We start from the raw sequence: 23,108 nt of genomic DNA, 5'->3' as shown, positions 1-23,108 counted from the left end.
AGAAGCTACTGGCGGGTATCAGAATGTATCCATCAGCGATCTGCAGAGACCAGTACACCCAGTCTTCGTGGTTACCGGAGCTGGTGTTGGTTCTGGGCTCTTGTTCCACCATTGCCAAAGGACCACCGCTCGTTAAACCGTGGAATCCCAACCATAGTTTCTAGATATACCAAACTCCTGTTCTGCCAACTTTGCCCCCAGGACAAATAGAAACACCATGACTAGCAAAACAAATCTGTGTGACACCCTCACACCAGCAGAGAGCATATAATTTGTATCTAGCAGTTTTATTAGCAGCTCAAACAGACACACTCTGACATCTACAAAAATGTTCCAGCTTTCTGTGGGGAAAGAGCACGTGAGGAGGTAAGCCACCCAGAGTCAGTCACAGCCACCCTGTCTGCCTTGGGACAAGCCTTCTGTCCTTTTCAAGGTGTCAGAGAGTGGTTCTGATAGACAACGTGCTAAGGGGTGAGTGGGGGAAGACAGACAAAGGCAAGGCTGTCTCCGCCCTCCCTGTTCCAGGACTGGATATCACAAGCTCCCATTAGCAAGGCTCTGATGGTTACGCCCTCACCCATCCGTGTGCCTTGATCCAAAGCAGACACTTTAGTTATGATTTCGAGTCCTAGTGGAGGGCTGAGTAGGGCCACGGTAGGAAAGGTGGCTGGTCAGACAGACACTGGTGGGGCTTCTTGGGGCCCTGTGACCAGTACTTACTCATCTTCCATGTCATCTTGGTCCCTGCCTTTGAGAATTCTCCAGAGACTTCAACCACCGCCTAACTCCATCCCGACCCAGCCTCAGGAGATTTAGGACATCATTAAACTCACAGAGACATCTTCCCTAGGGTCCCGAAGTCCGGTTGTCCCTCAAGAGGTGGAAAAGTGTCTGGAGGCTCAGACACGATGCCAGGTGGACTGGGCTCCTCAGCCCAATTCCATTCATCCAAAGCAGATTCTACGCACAAGTTCAGTGTGTGGCACTGGGGACCCAAAGGCAAACGTGTATATCCGTGTCCCTGCCCCGAAGGGTCTCATGCAGAACCCAGGAAGAAAAGCAGACAGTTGATGAAATCACGACCTCACAGCGTGATCTATGCCCACATGTACGTATCGGAGGCCCAGCAGCAGTGCAGGAAAAGAGGTGATTCGGTCAGCTCGGGGGTGAGGAGGAAGGGAAGGCAGGTCAGAGAGGGCGTCCCAAGGAAGTGACATCTGAGCTGGAAAGGGGATCCTAGAACAGTCAAACACATGGAAAGGAGGCTGTAGACAGAGAAAGCAACATGTGTTTGGTGACGGGGGCGGGAAACACAGGTTAGAATAGCTGGAGGATAAGGACAGAGTGAGGGAGCCCTTATGTGGAGCTGAGAGAGGAACGCAGGGGAGCAGGGAGCAGTAGCTCCTTCCAGTCCAGCGGCCCCTCTGTGACAGAAGGAAGCAGAGAGTAGGGTTCGAGTCCTAATTCCGTCCGCGTGACCTCAGACAAATGCCTTGACCTTGGGAGCCTGGGTGTCCTCATCTGCAGAACAGGCAGAGCCGCACCTGCAGCGCCCGCCCCACTGGGTTTGGTGAGAACCACTTGGCTAGATGAGATTCTAAAAGCATCGCTGCTTCGAAGACTGTGAGAGGCACAGAGGTGTGAAGAGGCCTCATCAATCACCACCAGGTCAGCCAGCGCTGGCCCAAGGGCCGCACAAATTTGCCAAAAGTCCTGGGAGTTTACATGCTAGGGGGAAACCGTCCTGCTCCACGAGGCAGAGTGCAACAGCCAAGGACACGGGGCAGGGAGGAAGACATTCGTGTCTCTGCCACCCGCGCCGGAGCGCCATGCTGGAGTCCCTGTGCCCCTGCAGCCCCAGTAAGTGGCTGCTTCTCCTCATTTACGCCTGACTCAGCCCTCCCAAATACCTCCCTTTAAATTTTTTCTCTAAAGGCTCTTCAAACTCAGCAACTATAAACTGTGATTTTAGGCAACGCACTTCCAGCAAGAAACGGCCATAAGGAAATGAAATTGCTGCTGTTAAATCCCTACTCCCAGGAAGCGATTTTCTCAGTGATAACCATTTCTCAGGAGCCCTGATCAGTCACGGTTAAGGCAAGAGAGTCCCCACCCAGCCCTCCTAACCTCTCCATCCTGCGGGGGCCGCAGCCCTCACCACCTTTAATTCCACCCAGCAGGCCCCGCCAGAGACTTTGGTCTGGATTTGGAATCAGAAGAAATTGTCCTGTGACTGTGCTAGAAAGGGCACATGCCCCAGCCCCACCCCACCTGGCTCCCTTGAGCCTCTCTGACCCCTAAGTCAACCCTCCGTCCCTAGCAGGGTTAATCACCTCTCTGCTTTCTGGGGAAGCACCAAATCCCACCTTCAGCAATGTTTGCTTATGGAAGAAACTTATCTTCCTGCGTTGCTCTCTCTTTATCAAACATGAATGCCAGCAAATACTCCTCTCCCAGCCTCATGAATTGTGTAAAAAACAAAACACAGAAAAAAAAAAATCCTACACTAGATTCCCCAGGTGTTGTCTATGAGATGATTGGAGAGTCAGCCCCTCCTCCCCGCTCGCTCTCTCTGCTGGAAAAGGCTACTTAGGAAAAGCTAGTGCATATGAGATACTTATGTCATAAAATAGCAGCCTGGTAGCCTTGTTTATTGGGACCTACTTGGAACAAAACCAGATCCCCAAATAAATAAGTTTTCTCCTCTTCCTACCAAACTGCTTCCAACCATTTCAATCCTAAAGCTCATTTTTCCAAGCCAGATGCCCTTTGCCTTCTTCTCACAGCCTCCCCTAGGATGGCACGTACAGAATGTGTTTCTCTGATAAGCCCAGAGCTTTTCCAGACACAGCTTTCTAACAGCTCAGAAGAAAAAGCAAAGTGAGAGCTGGAATGATCACTTCCACTGCACAAGCAGGAAAACTGAAGTGCCCGATGTGGCATCCTCGCCGTCTCTGGGGTACCCACACCCCTGATTGGTGGCACAGAGGACAGGGCGCCACAGCTTTCTGCCTGGGGTCCCTGCTTTCCCCTGCCACATGCCTCAAGGTGTCCACAGGAGCAGGAGCAGCCCCTCCCCACCTCTGTGCCCACTGCTTAGAAAGACCATCTGATCTCCTCGTTGGTCTCAGTGGCACCAGCACACACTAGTGGCACCAGCACACACTCAGCAGAAGAGGTTCTGCCTGCTACCTGCAAGCCACTTTGCTTTCCCGGAGACATCTGTGAGCAGGAAGATGCGGCTGGCGGTAATGGTGGGCACACAGAGACCCGGGGCTAGATAGGGGACAGAGCCAAGGTGGATGGTGGGGCCGTGCTCTGTTTCTCCCAGCACAGCCTTGCAGGAGAGAAAAGAATGGGAAACCACACCCAGGCACTGTGGTGTGAGAGAGGCGATGCTTGGGGCCTTTTGGAGCAATCTACCAACTTCTGCTGACACCGCCCTGTCCCCTGCACACTGCGAGGCTCCATCCCCACCCCTGCCGTCACACACTCCAGGTGAAACCACCTGTGCTGTTCCCCCATCAGCTTGTTTCTGTCAGAAACACCTAGGTTATTCTCCAGAGTCATGACGGTGGCTGGAAGTGGGTACTATTTCAGCTCAGTGTCTCACATTGCAGAAGTGACTTTTCTCCCGTGTGCCAGAGGTCTAGTGTTCTCAAGTCATGAAAATAGTTATTCTTCCCATTTAGCCCTGGAGCTGTGCTTGAGAGCAAGGAGTGGGAGTATTTAACTCAGAACTCCAGCTTCTTACCATCGCTGGCACATGGCTGGCACGCAGTGGGCTCTGGGTGATTGTTCCTTGAGTTACTGGTTAATGCCAAACCTCTCTAGCATGCAACAGCCCTAGAGATGAGAGAGGCTTGGGGAGGAGGCACGAGGCATGCTGTCCCCCGTCCCCTAGCATGTCATATTTCTGAGGACTGTGCCCATCCCTGACTACATGAGCAGTGCTCTTCCTAGCTCCCCATTTCCTGAGAAACTACTAGACATTCTAAGAAGTTCCATGGGTAGCAGCCAAGGCAGATTACCAACTTGGGCTGGCCACTTCATCTGGGTCTCAGATCTCTCCTGTGCAAAGTGGGGTTTAAGGAAAGAGAATGAGAATGATTTAGATTATTTAAAAGTCCCTTCCACCTCTGATATCCTTCGAGCCACTGCAATTTGAAATTCCACTCAAGGATATCAGGATATTCTGCTAGTGGAGGTTTAGTCTACTGTATACCAATGGCAGCCAACACAATCCTGAAATGGGCATTAGTTCTTTTATTTATAACAGATGCCTGTAACACTTGGTGCAAAAGTTCCCCATTCCCCATGTTCAGGTGTAGGCTGGACAAAAACTCGGCTGGGTTGTTGTATGAGGGCAAGGCTGGATGTGTACTCTGGGAGGGGGACGTAAGCGCCCAAGGGGTGATGAAACCAGGGAGCGTTTCATGACCTTCTTACTGTGGTAGCCTGTGATGCATGTGAGAGAACTAGAACCAGGTTGATATGACCTGGCTTTTACAAAACCCCTGGAGGGGAGGGAGAAATGAAGGCAGAAGCTCAAAGCCTTGTCTGAGAAGCGCTCCTTTCTCCAAAGCATCCACGGCTCCGTCTTCTGCGTCCCAGCAGACTTTGTGCATACTTCCCCGGAAGCCCCCTCTCGGTACTGTGATCCACTCACAAATGCCTCCCTCCTGAGACTGTGGGCTACTGAAGAGCAGCGGCTGGGCTTCTGCCCTTTGATGCACTCCCAGCAGCCAGCGTAGTGCCGAGAGCACAATCGGCATCACTCAGATGTTGAAGGGAAGAAAAAAAGAGTGATGAAGAAACAAGCTTGCCCAAGGTTGCAAACCACCAGTGGCAAAGCCAATCTTAGAGCCCAGGCTTCCAGAATCCTCAGACTTAGCTCCTCACAGTAACTCTTCAAATTTCACAGACAATGAAAAATAACATCCAAACGATTACCCTTCTTAGTCTATGCACTATCTCTAGATTTCAAGGCCTTTGCGGTAGGGGCCAGTGATTTAATTCTTGCCCTATCTTTCCTAGTCTAAGATGTATTCTTGGGTCCAGCCACCACCAGCATCTCTCCCTGCCCTACACCCCATAATATAATAGTGGCACAACAAGGGAGGTGGGGTGTGCCACATACTGCAATGGTGTTGCCTTACTTGTGGCTTGAGGACTAGTTGAGAGTTGCTGAAGCTTCTCCGTAAAGGATTCCAGGAGTAGAAGCAGCCCCTCCCTTTGGGCCTTCTGGGAACTACAAATAACTTTTTAATGAACCAAAATACCAAAGCAATAACCTTCCCGACAGTTGTTATCCATTGCCCAACTCCCTGCAGAGAGCAGCCTGTGGAATTTGCAGTGTGTGGTCATGTGTACAGGGCAGCACCAGGCCCCAGTGGTGATAACAAGGAGCACATTTAGCCAACACCTCTCCCCCGGGAGGCGTGCTTTTTCTCCGTTGCAATCCCATGGCCCTCTTGGCTCAACCTGCCTGGCCGCTGGCAAGAATGTGGCTCTGGAAGCAGATGGGTGGGATCTGAGAACTTGCCCAGGGATGAGGACCCAGGCCTGGGAGGGGCAGATGATACAGTATGGCCCTTCATCTCCTGGGCTGTTGCTTACACAGGGAGGGCTGCCAGCCCTAAAGAATCTCATAACCCTGATTTCAAGAAACCTGCCAACATTCCCAGAACCCAGAAAATGGACAGCAGTTCTCCATGGGGAGGATGAAAAAGAAACAGGACAGATCTGAAGTATCAGGAGAGGGGCCTGGTGGGAGTGAGCTCTGACTGTGCTGGGCAAAGTCAACACAGGAAATGCTTTGGAGCAGTGGCTTCCAGACCTTCGCAAATATCAGTGCTGCTGGAGAACTTGCTCAAACACCGATGGCTGGTCCCCAGTTCCAGAGCACCTGCTTCAGTCAGTCTAGGTCAGGGATGTGCATGTCCACCAAGTTCCCAGGCGAGGCTGATGCTGCTGGCCAGCAGTCATTCCTCAGGGGGAGATGGCATTGATTCCAACTGCCATGAACTAGGAAGACACCAGGAAGAACTTCCCACTGCCGAGGTTAAGGATGAGGCACGAGATCAGGCTACTAAGGACAGCTGCAGAAATCTGACTCATGTTTCTGAAATGGATCTGAACCAGTTCTGTGTAGCTACAAGTTAGTTTCATCTACCAGGGATTATATTTATAATCAGTTTTAATACAAGACAAGGCATCTCCTGTATTCCAAGCAACGTGCTGGAATACATACAATATGGTAGGTAGCACATACAATTCAAGGGTTGATTTGCTTGGTTTTAACTTTGTTATAGATGAGGAAACTGAGGCTCAGAGATTCCTGCAAGATCTCATAGCTGGCATGAGGCAGAGGCAGAACCCATATCTCTACCCTCATCGTGTCTCTTTGAGATGTGAGGTGGGGGGCAGAGCTGCACATACCACTATTTTCCTAAATTGCATACTTGGGAGAGTGACCCCATAAGATGTAAAAATTAAGAAAAAAGAAAAGGGGGTGATCCAAAATGTGGTCTCATGGTCAAATAAGTTAGAAAACAAATGCAAATAAAGAATTTGCTAGATTTCACAGGAGTTTTAATATACTCGAGAGTACGGTGAATATCCAAGAGGAGGACATACAGCATTTCCCAAATTTGACCAGAGAATCTTTATTCAAAACCAACTATTTAAATTTCCAGCCACATTATAGTTGTGAGGAATGCAATCCAGTAACATCTGGCATGGATATTGATAAGGCACAGGATTTACGCCACTAGCCCGTGTTCTGCTTCACACACGCTCACACATTTGGGGTAAACATGAAACCCATGTCTGGTGTGATTCAAATTGAACTGGAACAGAGAAGAACCTTTCAAGATCCTGTACCGTTTGCCCAGTGCAGAGGCTTTAGTGGAGTGTGCCAGGAGCCCTGTGCAGGGCCAGGACATGGCCAGGTGTTACAGGGCTGGAGGGGGCCCCTGCAGCCTACAACCCCTCCGGGATGGGAGTCAGAGGGGGACGGCTGTCATCCACTCACCTCCCCAGGCTCCCTGACATGAGAGACGATTCCAACCAGAACTGTTACTCATTCCAGTTTCCCTCAATCAATTATTCAGACTTCTATCTCTTTGCTTGTTTTGAGAGAAAAAGTCACAGGGGATGATAAGATACAAGGGATGGGGAGAAGAGGAAGCCAGAGGACTCTTCGAGCCGGGTGCAATGGTAGACCACCAGACATGCTTTCTGATAGGCCACCTGCACTTGTCCTCTTGGACAAAGCAAACAGGCTCAGGAGCTCTCCTTCCTTCCCTGAAGCCCCCAGAAGAGGAGGTGGGAAGAGAGTTAAGAACACGGGCGTCAAAATAATGCCCAAAGCTCAAACATGAGCTTCTTGCGGTTGTTTGCTTTGCATGCCTGGGTAATATTTGACCAGCTGAGGAGTCCACTGTAGTCGCAAGAATCACATCTCTGGCTGCTGCTGGCTTCAGTCTGTCATTCAACTTGCTCTAGGCTCAGCTTCTTCCTCTGTAAAATGAGGACGGCTGTTCAAACTCACCTGGAGGGGAACCAGGTGGGAGCCAAACACGAGGTCCCTATGGCGGGAGCCCCCAAGCCTCCACGAGCCTTTCACCCTAATCATGCATAGTCAATTTTGGCAAAAGGATCAAGATTTTAAAATTGCTATGTGTGGCACTTTGCAAATGGAGATTACTACAGCATTAGCTCATTAATAACAGAGGGTATTGGGAACGGTCTGCAATCATTGTTATCGCTATCAAAATGATCTGCAATGATATGCTGTCCTTTGTGTTCAAAGACAATGCTACTAACATAGTATAATAAGTGCTTATTTTCCATTGCACAATTATCATATATTGTCCAAGCTACCAATATATTTGACAGAGCATTTGTGGTATGTGTGTGTCTGAGTGCATGTATCTGTGTGTGTGCATGTGTATGTATTTATGTATACATATATAAACACACCTTAATATTATATATGCACACACAAAGGTAGTTATATATTACCATGTTCATGAACTTTTTGGGGTACATATGTCTTAGTATCTTATCTCTAAATAGGAATGCAAGTTCTTATGGGCAATGATTTTCCTTTGCATTTCTGTATCATCCTTACTTCAAAACAGGGTGTATCCTTTATAGGAAGCCTTAATAAATTCTTGTTGGCAGTCGGATTTATCCCAGCAGTGGGGGAGGGCCCGTGCTGATCCCCGCATCCATGCTCCATCTCTCTGAGGCCCACTCCTGGCATGTGTTGTGCGATGGCCAAGCCATGGAGCAAACCCAGCAACCCACTCAGAAAAGCCCCCCTTGCTCCTGAGTTAATTAGCTGGCTGGCTGCACATCCTGGGGTTGAACATTGATATTTTAAAGCATCTTTGCTCTCAGACTTAAATGCTAACTAAAACATTCTCTGGGATTCTTTCTGGTTTTTTACATTTTATTTTTTCCATTATAAAAGTAATAAATGCTCATGAAAGAAAATTTTTAAAAATCTAGATAAATAGAAAAAAAGACACATTTTGTCCCATTTTCCAAGCACAATAACTGTTAGCATTTTGGTGGATTTCTTTCTAGTTTTCATTTTATGCATTGTAAAAAGTTTTAATTGTATTGTGCTTTTTCACGGAACATTATTACAAGGATTGGTTATAAGATCAGCCTTTATAAACTACATTTTCAGTGGCTGTGTAACATACCAAATCTTCCTACCCATTCCCCTATCAATGGGTATATAGATCAATTCCAATTTTTCATTTGCTAAATAATGCTGAAATATGTATCTTGGTGATTAGCACTCTTTAAAAAGTTGGTATTGATTCCTATAAAAATTAATACTAGTCCAAAGGATTTGATGATTTTCAAGTTTCTTGCTAAATATTTACACATTGTTTTCCAAGAGTGTTGTACTAGTTAGAATTCCCAAGAGCCGTGCTTCGATGCAAATAGCCAGTTTCACATCACACTCCTGGGATTCCTTTCTGAACAACTGTTTATAATGCTCTTCAGCTCTTCAAAGTCCTGCTTTACCTGTGCAGGTGCAGACGGCCTGTTAGGAACCTCCACCTCCAGAATACGGACAGTCAGACACAGGAGGTGCCCACTCTCACTAAATATCCAGCTTTGGAACTCATTTCTAGAGCACCCACCCAGGTAGGCTCTCCAGAACCTTCCTGATCCATCGCCTCCCACAGGCCAGGAACCTACGCAACACCCTAACAAGAATTACACTGCTGTGCATCTCACAGGGACTATCGGGGGTTTAGTATGGTGGTTCTTACTAGAATAAATCTGCAGCACTTTCACTTGTATTCAAATAATCAGATTAGTGCATCAGTCTCTAATTTGACATTTTGCCTTCATGCATTCTTTACTACACTTTATTTCCCAGTGAGCTAGTAGAAATTATGGGAGCACATGACACCAAGTGCTCTCACTTCCTTTGCCACTCACCTCCTCCTCCTCCACTTGTCCTATGGAGAATTTTGGAATTGTGCTGCACACTGGCCATGCAGGAGACACAGCTCATGCCTGGTTGTAACCATAGCCTTAAACCAAGGAGACTGGACAACGCTGACTAACTTTTTTTTGGTGCTTTCCTGCACCGGATGCCAACAGAGCTTTTGTACGTATGATCAGCTCAGCATGCACTTCTGGCTCCCTTTCCTTTTTCCTGCAGGGGCTGGGATGGTTCTGAGCGCCGAGTTAATTACATAATGCTATAGTAAGGTGGGTTCCACCCTCTTTGTCCTGTGTACACACAAACATACCTTTATACAAAGGTGAGCACACATACATACATACACACACACAGTATCCAGTTGACTTGGCTGCAGAAGTGGACAGATGAGCATAAGATAATGCCATCATAAATCAAGAAAGAAATAAACCAGGTCCAAGAGACAACTGTATTCCGATGGGGCAGTCAGTCAGTTTTGCTGAAGTATACAAGTGATAACACCACAAGAGTTGAATATCCCTACACTCCAATGTCTAAGAGTACCCAAGGGGTACCTGGGGCAGGGAAAAGAGACCAACTACCTAACCAAGCTAAGCAGAGAGACATTCTCAGAAGTCTTTTCTCCCTAAGGACTTGGGGTGGCAGGGTATGAGCCATGATGTATGACTGGGGTCACACCGAGGGGATGCTGGATCATCTGTTTCCATTTTCCAATATCCATGGCTAACAACACACTAAATAAGTGCACACGGCTCTGGAGTTTTTCTGTTTGCTGAACAGCTGGAGAACAGGCCTTCCAGAGTAACTGCTGCTCTGTTACTCTGGGAATCTGGGGGCCCGTCTGTAGCTGAAGGATGGGGCAGAGGCTGGGACCAGGCATCTGAACCAGGTGAGGCCTTTGAGTGCCTTAACAGACTTGGACCATGGCATACGAGATGTGGCCACCAACCCATTCTTCCCCTTATCCTTTTCATTTTCAGTAAATATGTATATTAAACTTCAGTTACACAAAATGTATTAAGAGGTTCAAGGGCTATGGGACAGGACTACTGATGCCACAGTCAGAGCTTGAAATCCTGGATCAACCAAACAGCTTTGCTTTTGTTCACTGGCCATGGACATCACATCCAGCCCCAGACACCAGTCTCAGTAAGCTGTGTGGTGGCACGTGTCTTAGGCAGCAAGGCAGAACAACCAGGGTAGGATGACTCACCGGCAGCCCTGAAAGAACAACTTAAAAGCCTCTGCAAGTATCACCTTTTATACAGAGGTGAGTGTACACACACACATACACTCTCAATGACAAGTCCTCCGGTGACCAACCTGGCACCTCACTAACGAATTGCACAAATTAGAAGATCAAGCCGCTTAGGGTCACCCGAAATAAATCATAAGCACAAATCAAAATCTAACCACTCCTTTACATCTGAGGTTACCTAAAATCACCGCCTTTTTGAACATTGGAGTGGCTGATTTCCAAAGGATATAAGAAGACCATTCAACACATAGTTATTCAATATCAATCTCTTTTCTCTGTGATTTGTAAACTTAATGAGCATTTAGTAAAGATGGCAAGATGTTTCATAGAGCAGATATATTTGAGGGATTACCTCCGGCTCAGAAGAGGGGGCACCTAAAACCAATCAGTGCAAAGGCATTGATGGAGGGGCCCACAAGCTGCCCTGCACTAGACCAGGTACCAGGGGTGGGGGTGGGAAAAAGAGGATGAATGTGAAAGGAGCCCTGCCAGCCCTGCGTCCCCAGGGTCACCCCCACCAGTCCTGGCTGGCACTCATGGCAGCCCACAGTGGTCCAAGAACAACAAAGACAGCCTTGGCAGGGAGAAAACAGGGCTGTGATTTCATCTCTGACCACTCCCCCAGCAGGCTGGGTCCTGCCAAATGACCGCTGGTCAAACATGGGCGGCCCCAGCTGGTCTCATTCCTGTTATGACTGCACTTGGGTTCATTAACACCCAGCCCTCCCCTGCATGCACGCGGGGCAGGAAGCCTGCTCCCCGGTCTGCATTTCAGCCTGGCTTTTTCTTCCTCAGGAGTGGGGCAGGTGGTTGCCACAGTGGAGTAAAATCCTGCTTAGGGATGACGGAAGTGTGCTTCCCAGCCTTGGTGCGGGCGCCTGCAAGGCTGTGTGCTCAGACGCGCTCCGGCTGCTTCTCTCTCATTAGCTGGCATTTCCTGGCATATCCCCCTGATACGTTCAACCTTTGTCTGAAACACCCAGAGCTCTGCCTTGGAAAGAAAACACTGAGCTGAGGCTGAAAAATAGGTGAGATGAGGATATGCTAAGGACCTGGCTAAAACCACAAAATACAAACCCACTGACCACGCTCTGGGAGGTGGCATCCATATTAAATTGATATATAAATTTCTAAATGCTCACTCTCAGTGCATGTGCCTATCTCAGCACAAACCACTGACAAAGCGTTCAGACCCCATTTTGAAGAGCAGAGCTCTAGACCTTTGCAACCCAATGTGTTGTCCGGGGACCAAGAGTATGGGCATCACCTGGTAGCTTGTAAGAAATCTCAGAATCTCAGGCCCCACCCAGACCTCTTGAATCAGAGCACACTCTTGCCTAAAATCCCCAGGTGATGTGTGTGCCTGTGCAGGTCTGAGATGTGCTGGAATAGACCAGGCTCCCAAGCTAATAGGTTACAAATGTTTTCTTCACGTCCCACCCTCACGATGTCTTTGAGTAAAGGAGATACTTAACGCCGAAGGTTCTGGACTAGGTTGGAGAGCAGGAGATGGGTGGAAAAATGGGCAGTCCTCAGGCTGAAAAGCTTTACGGGACTTGGGTAACTGGCACGAGTGAAGGAGAGGAGCTGAGAGCACGGGACAGTCCATCTGTGGCCAGATAACTCTACGGTTCAGAAGCCACCAGAGAATGACAGCACTCGCTTGCCAGATCTGAAATGAGCCCAGAAGCATGAGCACCAAGGGTGGGGGACGTTTATGAATCTGATATTGGGAAATGGGCACTGCCCCAGGGTGAAGCGGGCAGTCCAAGGTCAGGGTGCTGGAGCAGACAACTTGATTCTGTAGCAGAGAGCGGGGCCGGCCCGGCTGGAGACAGCAGTGTGTTTATTTAGATCTTGTCTGCTTAGCTGGTTGACTGGCTGCAAGTTTGATTATCATTCACCAGGGCTCTGTGCCCTCAGCCGGAACCATGTTCCTAATCTGCTTGGCCATTAAGGGCTCCCTGCGCCCTGCTCTGTCTCCAGCATAGAGCCAGAGAGGCTGGACGCTCCCGGGGGCCTCTTTCTGCACCGCCCTCCTCCAGCGTGTCTCTGCTCCTGCCGGGGCTGCAGACCCGCTTCCATCAATTCCCACTGATGGGCAGCCCAGATCTTAATTAAAACATTCAACCTGCACACGGCCGAGGAGAGAAGGCACAGCCCCATTAGTCCGGCCGAAGGGAGTCACAGGACTGTGCACGGGTTCATGAGAGACTCCTGTCTCTGGGTGCAGAGTGTGTCCAGCCATTGCTGGGTTCCCTGTCCTGGGCGCCCCCATCTGCACCACAACTCTCACTTTAGTCCGAACGCCCTGCTCTCCTCTCCCACCTAAAATCACCAATTCACGGAGCAGGGGAGGCCCTCAAAACTGAGGTCCCCAGTGGTTAAGTGTCTTGCCCAAAGTCACCCCGCTGGTTTGTGTCCCCATCTGAGATTAACATGTGAAAAGTGATGATTTGTGAGTCAATCGCTTATATTCATCCCAGTCACCAGATAGTCCATCACAGTGACGATTTCTGTAGTCAGTATTATATCATAATAGTCCACCCCAACTCTCAATTTTGATTCAGAAAAAATGGTCCATTTATTAACATAGTTACTCTAGTCCTGACCGTGCATTGTTACCTATCCATCTAAGGGGTCCAGCCATCCACCTCTCTGGAGAACAGGTATGTATGAAGAGCCTTGCCCAGTTACTTCTCCAAGGAGTCCCAGGAGGCCTGTGTCCCACATTGGGGCTGCATTGGCTCAGGGGAGGCTAAGATGGGAACCATCTTGACCTTGGGGTTGTGGGATTCAGGATGGGACCAGATCCAGCCTGGGGCCCAGGACCTCTCAAGACGTTGGTCCTTCCTCTCAATTCTGGGATTGTCTAGGGTGCATCAGCCTTCATTATTCTATGCTGCAAAGTGGAGCTTCCTTCTGTCAAGTCCTGTACCGTATGAGGGGAGCCTGAATCACACAAGCGGTGATAAGCAGCTCAGAGCTCTGGCTGGAAGTGACAACATTCTCCAGAGAAAAGGCCCAGCCGCAAATACAGCTATCGCTGACCAAGCGAGCCCCACACACGCCCCTGTGGGACTCAGCCCCTCTCACCAGCAACACCCCCACCCTCGGTGTTTCCTAGCGGACGCCCGTCACGCCCAGCATTCTGGCGTGCTCTTGGGCTCCTTGAAAGTCCAGTTTAGCTTGCGTTTCCTCCCCCCGTTTGGGCATGAGCTGGGCAAAGGCTTTTCCTTTCTCCTTTTGTGCTTTTAATCTTGGAAGACGATGTCTGTAATAAGAAAGGAAATTCTTTGCTGGTGACTCAAAGGCCAGGGCGCAGATAAGACCATGGAGTCAGAGGGAGCGCGAGGGTGAGCTCAGGCCTCTCCCCAAGGCCCACACAGCGCCGTCTCTCTTCACCCCATCCTTGTCCTGCCAAACAAAGCAGAGGGATGACAGAATCTTGTCTGTGCCCCTCCAAAAACCAGTTAGCATCCTGGGGAAGGTGATTCTGTGCCCTGCAGGAGGAACACAGGCGGGCAGGAGCGGGGTATGTGTGTGTGTGTGTGTGTGTGTGTGTGTGCACGCGTGTGTGTGTGTGCATGTGTGTGTGCATGTGGGTGACATGTGGAAATGAGAGGGGCAATGTCCAGCATCAGGACCAGGGCAGAGACGGGGGACTGGGGGTCCCCTTCGCTTCTCTCACCTGAGCTGCCCACACGTGTTCCCTTCCTGGTGCGGAGGAGGGTGGAGACCAGCCATGCCCGTGGAACGGGACAGTGGGGCCACCCCGAGTCTGTCTTCTCTCGGGGGGATGATTCATGCTGATGGATTCCAGTTACTTCGCTGGCTCCCCTGTGGGAACTACCGGGGAACCTCAAGGGGAGCGTAGGTCCCGGGGCCAGTGAGAGTGAAGGACCCTCACAACCCTCTGACCCGAAGGAGAAGTAGAAGGGTGGCTGTGGGGAGCCGAAAGGAGAAGGCGGCCTGGAGGACCGGCCACCTGAAGAAGTGACCTCAAGGAAAGCTTGCGGCCAGCCCATGGCTACCCAGGGGGGAAGCGGGGGCTAACGGAGAGGAACTGGGGGAATAGCCCCCCACCTCCCTCCTTTCCACCCCCTCAGTCTCCCGCAAGGCTCCTCGTGGCCCAGCTCAGCCGCGGCCAGAGGCCAGGGAGCCCACGGAGGCAGCTGCGCAGCGACGGACGGGGCAGGCTCTGGGCACAGGCAAAAGGCACCTGGGACCTGCTTATCTACATCGCTGTCCTTCTAGACCGTACAGTGCTCGAGGGCAGGGTCCATGTGCCTGGCGCACAACGGACACTCGGTAAATATTTATTCCATGAACAAGTGCACGTGTGCTCGAAGGAAGGAACAGAGCGGCATCGAGGGAGGGGACAGAGCTAACAGCGCTCACATGGTGTGTAAATGTGAACCTGGTCATCTCAGGCTGCAGCCTGCCTTCCAGAGTCACCCCTGAGGAGAGGCGGCGTTTCTCCCAGCCTGTCCTCTGTGTCCTCCACGCTGGCAGGAGGCTCACCTGGGGGCCAAGCCCCTGGACAGGCAGCTGGGTGACGCAAGGCCCTGGCAGTTGCCGTGTGGCCTCAGTGCTGTGGTGGGGAGACTGCTCGGCAGTTGCTGTGGCAACAGCCAGCCTCCCCTCGACTGTCCCGGGGGCCCCACTGTGGGAGATCCTGCGAACCGTGGCTGTCCTGGTCACTGTGCAGGTCCAGGCACCTCAAACCAAGGAATGACACAGACCTGAGAGACCCGCTGAGCCTGCAGATTAAACCGACGTGATCGCTCACAAAAACCCCACCGCCCTAGGACGTGTGCCTCTCTGTGTCTGTGCACTCAGGCCCGTGGTCGGGACCCACAGAAGGTGCTCTGCTCGGGACGGTATGAGGGGCCTCACAGCCCCCTCTCCAGCTGGGCCTCGCCCCCCACCCCAGCCAAACAAAACCCCTGCAGTTCCCCACACCTGTAATGTCAGTTCCTCCTCAGTTTCTCATGCTGTTCCTCACCCTTCCCCACCCTTGTCATGGGAAAGGCCCACTTATCCCCCAAGGCCTAGCGCCCGCACACCCTACCATCAGCACCCCTGACCCCAGCCCCCACCCCAGCCCACCTGCCCACCCCATTCCCCACTCTAGGCTCCCCCACCAGATAGTGAGGCCTTGGTGTCAGGGAGACTGTCTCTCTGGCACCTATGACAGTGAATGGCACTCAGCCTTGAGGGCCTGCAGACCAGAGGCGGTGAATGGCTCTAACCTGGGTGTCAAAGCCTGGAGTGGAGAGCACACAGCACCACACAGCAGCTGGGCTGGGGCAGGGTTCATGATCACTGGGAGCCCCAGCAAGCTCATCTCTCAGGTCCTAATTTTGTTAGCCATCATTCATTCATTCATCCATCCAAGAAATATTGACTGAGCACCCACTACATACGTTACCGTGCTAAGCACTGAAAATACAGAGTGCAGCAAGAGGCAGTCCCAGCTGTCTAGAAACCCCCAGACCAGGAGGAGAGACCGAAGAGCGAATGGGCATGGCAGGGGAAGCGGAGAGGGCGTGGGAACCCACGGACAGAGGCGCCTGGCTCCACACAAGAGCAGAGAGAGCCTGCACATTTAGAGGCCTGAAGTTCAGTCTGGATGAAACTGGAGAGCAAGTGGGACCAGGGCACAGCCATCTTCCAGGCGTGGCAGTAAAGCCCAGGCCTGACTCAGGGGAGGGCCATGGAACAATCCAGAGGCCCCGGCCAGTTTCTGATGAGACCCATTACAGATTCCAGGCGCAGCACTGTTGAGACGCAGGCTGCTAATTTATACCCCACCCTCTTATTTTTCATGCTAACTGGCGTCCCTCCCTGACCCTCCCCAATCCTCTGACAACCTGGGGGTCTGCCTGGCTAGCAGCCATCCAGATTGTTTTTCCCAAGCCCTGGCCAAGACCCAGGACACATGGGAGGGGCAGGAGCGGGGAAGGGAGCAGTTTGTGCTTATGCAAAGCCTGCTCTTGCATTCAGCCCCTGGGCCGGGCTGGGGCCGACTTTCCTCTGAAGTGGTGCCCAGCCGGCGGGGCTGCCTCTGTCCTACCCCCTCGAGACGCCGAGGCCGATTTGGTGCAGATGGCATCAGCAGATGCCAGTCCCTAGGAGGGTCCTGCCTCCCTAGCTAATGAGGGGAGCAGCCGAAAGGACCAGTGAATGTGATCAGGGTGGGAAGTGGAACAAACACTAGATTAAGAGTTAGGGTCTAGTCCCAACTCTGCCACTAATGGGCTGTGTGACTTGCGGCAAGTTGCTTCACCTCTCTGAGCCTGGGGGGTCCAGTCATCTGAGTCTGACTGTAGCTGTCAGGAGTGCATACAGTGCTTTGGAAGGAAAGAGAACTAGGTCTTCATTTCTATCCCACCATTAGCCTAAAGAGTGATGTTGGGTAAATCCCTCACCTCCCTCTGCTAAAGTCAGTCAGCCATCTTTTCGCAGTCACATTGCATACGACATGAGAGTAAAACTGAGTGAGTGTGAAGCCAGGGCCACCACTGAGCCCGGGAAGCGATCATGAGAACCCGTGGAGCATTTTCCCCACTTCCTCCCACCGCTCCTGCCCTGGGATTCCAGCCACTGTGTTTTCAGTCCTGTCCTGAGCTCCTGCCCTCCCTCCCCACTTCCAACCTTCCCCTGCTTAGCCGCAATGCTCTGTGGCCATGTGTGGCTCTGGGACCAGCTCTGGGAATTCTCAGCCTTTGGGGACTTGGGTCCTTGTCATGTGCCCATGTGGCCCTGCCTTTCAGAGGGGATGGGGCGGGCTGCACACTCCAGCAGCGCGAGGCTGCCTCTGTCTGCAGCCCCACGGAAGTGGGCGACAACCACAGCGGCTGAGACGCCGTCGGCAGGGCCGCTGATCGGATAACCCACTTTCACTCCCGGAAACAGCGGGGGAAACACCCATTCAGCATTCAGGCCTGGACTAGAGTGGAGGCCACAGCCGGCCCTCCAACCTCCTAGAAAACACTCAGGTTTGCGTCTGCTGCAGGGTGACAGGACCCTGGGATTTACAGGGGCCAGGTGGCATGGCTGAGGACACGGGGCTGGCCAGTGGCTGTTCAGGTAGAAAGGAAGATGGAGGAGCAGACAGAAGATGGATAAGAAGTTTCTTTAGACTCTGAGGCCCTATGAGAGGAAGAAAGAAACAAAAACCTTGGTAGGGACCCCAGAGAGACTCCGGCTGATGAAAGGTGCCAGCCAGATACATTTGGTGAAACAGCACAGAGCCCTGTTCCCAGTATTGCTGGCAGCCCAGCTCGGCCCACCGTGCACCACGCGGCCCCGGAGGTGCTGCTGGGTGGAAGCGGGGGGAGCAGTATCCACCAGTTGGGCCCTAGCACCCACGCAGACTGCACGGGGTGCCCCCAATGGTCACAGCCTGCACACTGGGGGTCTCGATGAGCCTCTTGTAAAGAGAGGGAATGTCACTTGGTTCTGTGTCTCCCAGAGAAAGCAGGAAGCCCAGGTGCAAGTGCAACCCGCAACCACTTGGCCCAGAAGGAAGGACACAGTAAATGGAAGGCCTCCAATGGCCAGGGGATAAATGGTAAAGCCAGTTGGCAGCCCAATTCCAAGTTAGGAGTTTCTTCCATTGCACCCTCTGCCTGCACACAAGTTCAAGGCACAGAACGATTATTTGGGGATGTTTTGTTTTGTTTTCTTCCAAATTATGGGATACTAGTATCCCAAGAGCTGCCATAGCTTGACGGGGTGTAAATTTCTGATCCTTTGAGCCTTACTGGAGCCAGACAGCGACACTGTCTGGGGGCTTCCTGGGACACACAGCTGAACCAGGGTAGGCTTAGGTCAGCTGTGTCCAGGTGGCCGAGTGATCCCATCAAGAGAGGACCTTCAGCCTGCCTCCTGGGATGTCCCCTCCCTCCACAGATGGGCAGCAGAGGACTTCAGAGACTCAATCCAGATACTGAAGAGGCACCATGCCAGTCTCATGCTCTGAAAACTGGGGAGCCCATGAAGGGAATGGAGAGATCCAGGGGTTCCCTAGACATCCATGGAAGTTTCTTGAATAATAGCCAACACTTATGTAGCACTCACATCTATTTTCACAACAGCACTGTAAGATAAGCACTGTTTTCATCCACGCTTGAGAGATGAGGAAACTAAGGCACAGAGAGGTCAAGTATCATGTCCAAGGTCAAACACCTAATTAGTGAGTTGGCATAGCCAGTCTTTGAACCTCAGGAGGCTCCTCCCAAAGCCTGTGTGCTCTTAACCACTAACCAGCAAGCCCCTCCAGGGTGGGCTAGGATGCTGACCTCTTTATGGAAGGACCCTGCCATGGTGGGGGGACTGCGGCCCCCGAGGCTGGGCCTGCCTGGGGCCTAGGGGAGCTCAGCCTCAAGACCCAGCCCCAGCCACATGCCACCCCAACAGCTGGCCCAGGGGTGGGGGCTGGGGGCCTCACACCACCCACATTCTCTGCAGCGATACCCAACCATCCAGGAAAAGGCTAAAACTCTTCTCCGCAGCCCAGCCTTCCCGAACATTTTACAAATGCTAGAACATAAAAGAACAGGAACCGGCATGAATGAAGTGGGTTTTTAAGAGACAGTGTTTAACATCGAGATCCTTCTGATGTGAGTAATTTGGATTCTGATGCAATTCTGGATTGTTTGTTGAATTATGCATCAGCAGCTTCTGCTGCCATAAAAAGCGCCACCGCATGCGGGCTGATCTGAAACCTGCAGCGGTGGAGACAGTTGGGATCGCAGTTTGGATTCTGAGATTCGCCTTTGATGATAGAGAACCAGCAGAAAGAGAGAACGCGAGGCAAGGGGAGCGGAGAGGAGCTGGCGGGAAGGATCGGAGACACGGGAGTGGGACTAGCCACCGTATTTACCAAACACACCAGGGAAAGCCCCACGTCGGGAGGAAGAAAAGACCCAAGAGAAGGTGAGCAGACACCAGCTTCCCTGAAGTCCAGGGAGTCCACAGTGCACGGCGGCAGGAGGAAGGGAGAGATGAAACGGCACCTGGGCTGTGAAATGCTCACCTCTCCACCACCTGACTGCGATGCTCTCATCCAAGTCGGGGTTCCCTATGGCGGGGCCTTCCTACTGGGACAAGGGCAGTTACTGCCATCATTATTAATTTTTTCTCTGTTTTTTCACACTTATTGCAAGCTGACATCCTTATTTAAAAACCAACAATAACAATTAAGGACAGTGTGCCCATTTGACAGAGGGCACAGAGCAGGGAGGTGACAGACCTAAAGTCACACAGCTGCTTCGTGGCCACAATGACATTGGAATCCAAGATACCTGGTCTTCCATCGTCCCAGGCTTTGCCATCTTACTGTGGAGGCTCCCAGCATCTCTGACAACCCATCAGACCCATTGCTCAGGCTGGTAATGCCAAGTCTCGTGCCTGGAGCAGCAGAAATCAAAGGCACCAAAACCCCAAGCCAAGCTATCTAGTCCAAAGCCAAGCTCTGCCTCTGCTAAGGTGTGTCCCTGAGCAGGTTATTTTACCCTCTGAGCCTCAGTTTCCTCATCTGCCAAATAGGCCTGATAATAGTTCTTACACCTCGTTGAATGAGATGATCCATTTGACATCTTTAACTCAATGCCAAGTAGATATTAGGCAGACAATGAATATTATCTGTCACTTTCATTATTATTATTCTCCTGTGAAACTGTTGTGATTTTAGAGGACTGATCCCAAAGTTGGCCTGGAAGACCCTGCTGAGTGTCTTGTCCTCCTGAAGGCACAAGTTCTACTTGTTCTCCCAAACAAGGAACCACATTGTCCAAGGTGGCCAAGCTAGGATGCCCCTGGCATGCTGGAGTCAGCTCTGTGGAGAGCCACCCGTGCTGGTCTGGCGGGAACCCCATCTCTGCATTTGTCCTTTTCATGAAGCCAGCGAGCCAGAACCACCCTCCCACACTGGCCCAGTTTAGCAACCTGGGCTCCAGGGACGCAGGGAGGCCCCTCATCCCAATTATAAATCAATCTAGCAGCTCTTGCTGAGCCCGTTGCCATAAATGGCTCTAAAAGCTCAGCCCCTTTCAGCCCAGCAGGCTTGGGGCACCAGCATTTATGAGCATCAGCTGCTGGCAGGCTGGTGGGGACAGATGCCGACCTAATGAGCAGGGTGGCCCAGCCCTTGCCCACTCGAGGTGGGCAGGGATGATGAGCAGGTGTCATGGTCACAAAGGCCCTTTGCCAAGTGTCACTTTGAAAGGCAAGGCTGTTGTCATCGAGTGACATCTTATTACTCCACCCCAGGATGCCAACAGGAGACTCAAAAGACCATCCACAAAGACCATGTGCTCTGAAGCTGCAACCTCCACTCCTCGGCTGCGTTTGGGACCAGACTTTACTCAGCGGCACGGCTGGCGAAGGGTTTTAGAATCCTGGGCACACCCTCCTGCCCCATGCCATCCGCTTGGTGCTGCATCTAAGTGTAGACGTCTGCACTAGAATTTCCCTCAGTCATGTCTCTGGCGTGGTCAGACTCCCCACATCACGGGCTTTGAGTTTGCCTGGAGTTTGCCTGGAGTTTGCACACAGCCGTGCAGATTTCAGTGGATTGAGATGAGCACAAGTGCCCAGCATGACGCATGATGCTAGGCACCAAAGGGACACAAGACAGCCCCTTCTGGACTTTATGCCAATCAAGGACATAGGCCATAGGGAGACTGATCATGAGCATAAAATACAGCAGCAACAAAAGTAATAGTGATCATTTGCTGAGCACTTATTTTGTGTCATCCACTGTCCTAAGCTCTGCACGCGCACGAGCTTGTTTAGTAAATACAACTGAAAGACCCTGAATAATAAAGGGTCAAAGCAGTCAACACAGGTGAAGAAGAAAAGGAAAAGACTACTTCGACGGACTGGTGATATCAAGAAAGGCTTCATGGGGGAGGCAGGATCTAACTGGTCCTAGTGGAGTGTGGGAAGAATGTTCCAGAAGCAGGAACAGGAGCAGGCATACCCAGTCCAGGGATGGAGCAGGCGTGCTAAAGGACACACATCTATGCTTGGGAGGCCGGAGGTTTGGGGCCACAGGTGTATTCAGTTCGAGGGACACCAGTATCTGAAATTGTTGTTAGGATAAACACTGAAAATCAGGGTTTTATCCCTGACTAAAGTGGTCTCCTTTTACTGGGTCTTCACTACTTTTCCATTTCTGCTTGGTATGTGATTTTTTTCAGAGGTAAAAAACTTACACACAGTGAAATGTACAGAATCTTTAGTGTTCACTTTGATGAGTTTTTGACGAATGTATTCACCTGTGTAACTAACACCCCAATCAAGATCTAGAATACTTCCATAGGGCATGAAGAATAAGGAATGCGACCTTTAAAATCTGATTGTTTTATACCTACATCTTCTGGGTATTTGTAAATTGGAATAAACCAAAATGATCAACTTCCTTTGTTGCCCAACCCAAATCCACCTCCCACCAGGAAGAAAAGATAAAATAAAATTAAACCACATCTAGAGAGACAAATGCCTGGTCAGTCTTTGTGTTAGTCATCTTTCTGTCCCCAGAACCAAGCTCCATACCAGGCACAGAGTGCGTGATCTATATATGTTTCCTAAGTAAAGGGAAGAATTAATATCCTCAGATTAGAGTCTCCCAGGAAGTAAAGGACTCCACTTTCTCTAAGCTCCCATGTGACATTGCCACTCATGAAGCCTTCATGTCCCCTGTCTTGAGAGGAGAAAGGAGACTTCAGTAGGATGTGAAAGGATTCATCCTTCTGTCTGGCCGCCCACCCCAAACCCAAGCTCTGTTGTGTTTCCTACAGCGATTCCATCTCAGGCCTCAGAGCCCAGGGGTGTGACAAAAGCAAGCAGGTGGCCCAAGGTGCCCATCTCTCCCCGAAGCTGTTTAGCAGATAAAATCTGAGACAAACTGTGTCCCAGCCTCAGACATCCTCGCCCTTCCTCCCCAGTCCCTGTGCTAATGGGCCAGGCCACTCCTTGACAGCTTTCAGGCAAAAAGCATTAGAAGATTTCCAGGGAAAAGAAGCTTCCAGGAGTGCCATCCATATATGCACACGATGCATCTACCTCCTAGCCGGACCAGCATGTGGGCGTGGCTGCAGCTAACCGCCAACCCTTCCAGCCTCCAAGTCCCTGGACGTCCTCCTCGGGAAAGCTCCCTTCGCACAGCTTGCTGGAGCTGCAGGCTTATAAACAGCATAAGCCAGCATTCCAATCAGATTATTTCTCACTTGCAGTATTGCACAAAGAGAAAAAAAAATAATGCTGAACATTCTGTTCATGGAAGAAAAAATAGCAGCAGAAAACTGTCACATTGTTTGGTCTATTTTCAATTTCATTCCCCAGCCCTGCAAATAG

General features: G+C 51.1%; 1 protein-coding gene across 2 annotated transcripts in view; it reads right to left on the bottom strand.

The window, feature by feature from the left end:
- Positions 1-23,108, bottom strand: part of PLXNA4 (plexin A4) — a 345,855-nt gene that overhangs the window by 226,991 nt on the left and 95,756 nt on the right. Inside the window, exon 3 of one of the 2 annotated variants that reach the window (XM_045564697.1) lies at positions 8,578-10,361. The exons of the other annotated variant lie outside the window; for it this stretch is intronic. Coding sequence (XP_045420653.1) covers positions 10,107-10,361 — 255 coding nt within the window. The 3' untranslated portion in view covers positions 8,578-10,106. Of the gene's footprint in view, positions 1-8,577; positions 10,362-23,108 lie in introns of those variants that run through there. 2 annotated transcript variants of the gene reach the window in all.

Source organism: Lemur catta, chromosome 11, assembly GCF_020740605.2.
Source record: "Lemur catta isolate mLemCat1 chromosome 11, mLemCat1.pri, whole genome shotgun sequence".
Classification (NCBI taxonomy): Eukaryota; Metazoa; Chordata; class Mammalia; order Primates; family Lemuridae; genus Lemur; species Lemur catta.
This window is presented reverse-complemented; position numbering and strand designations above follow the sequence as displayed.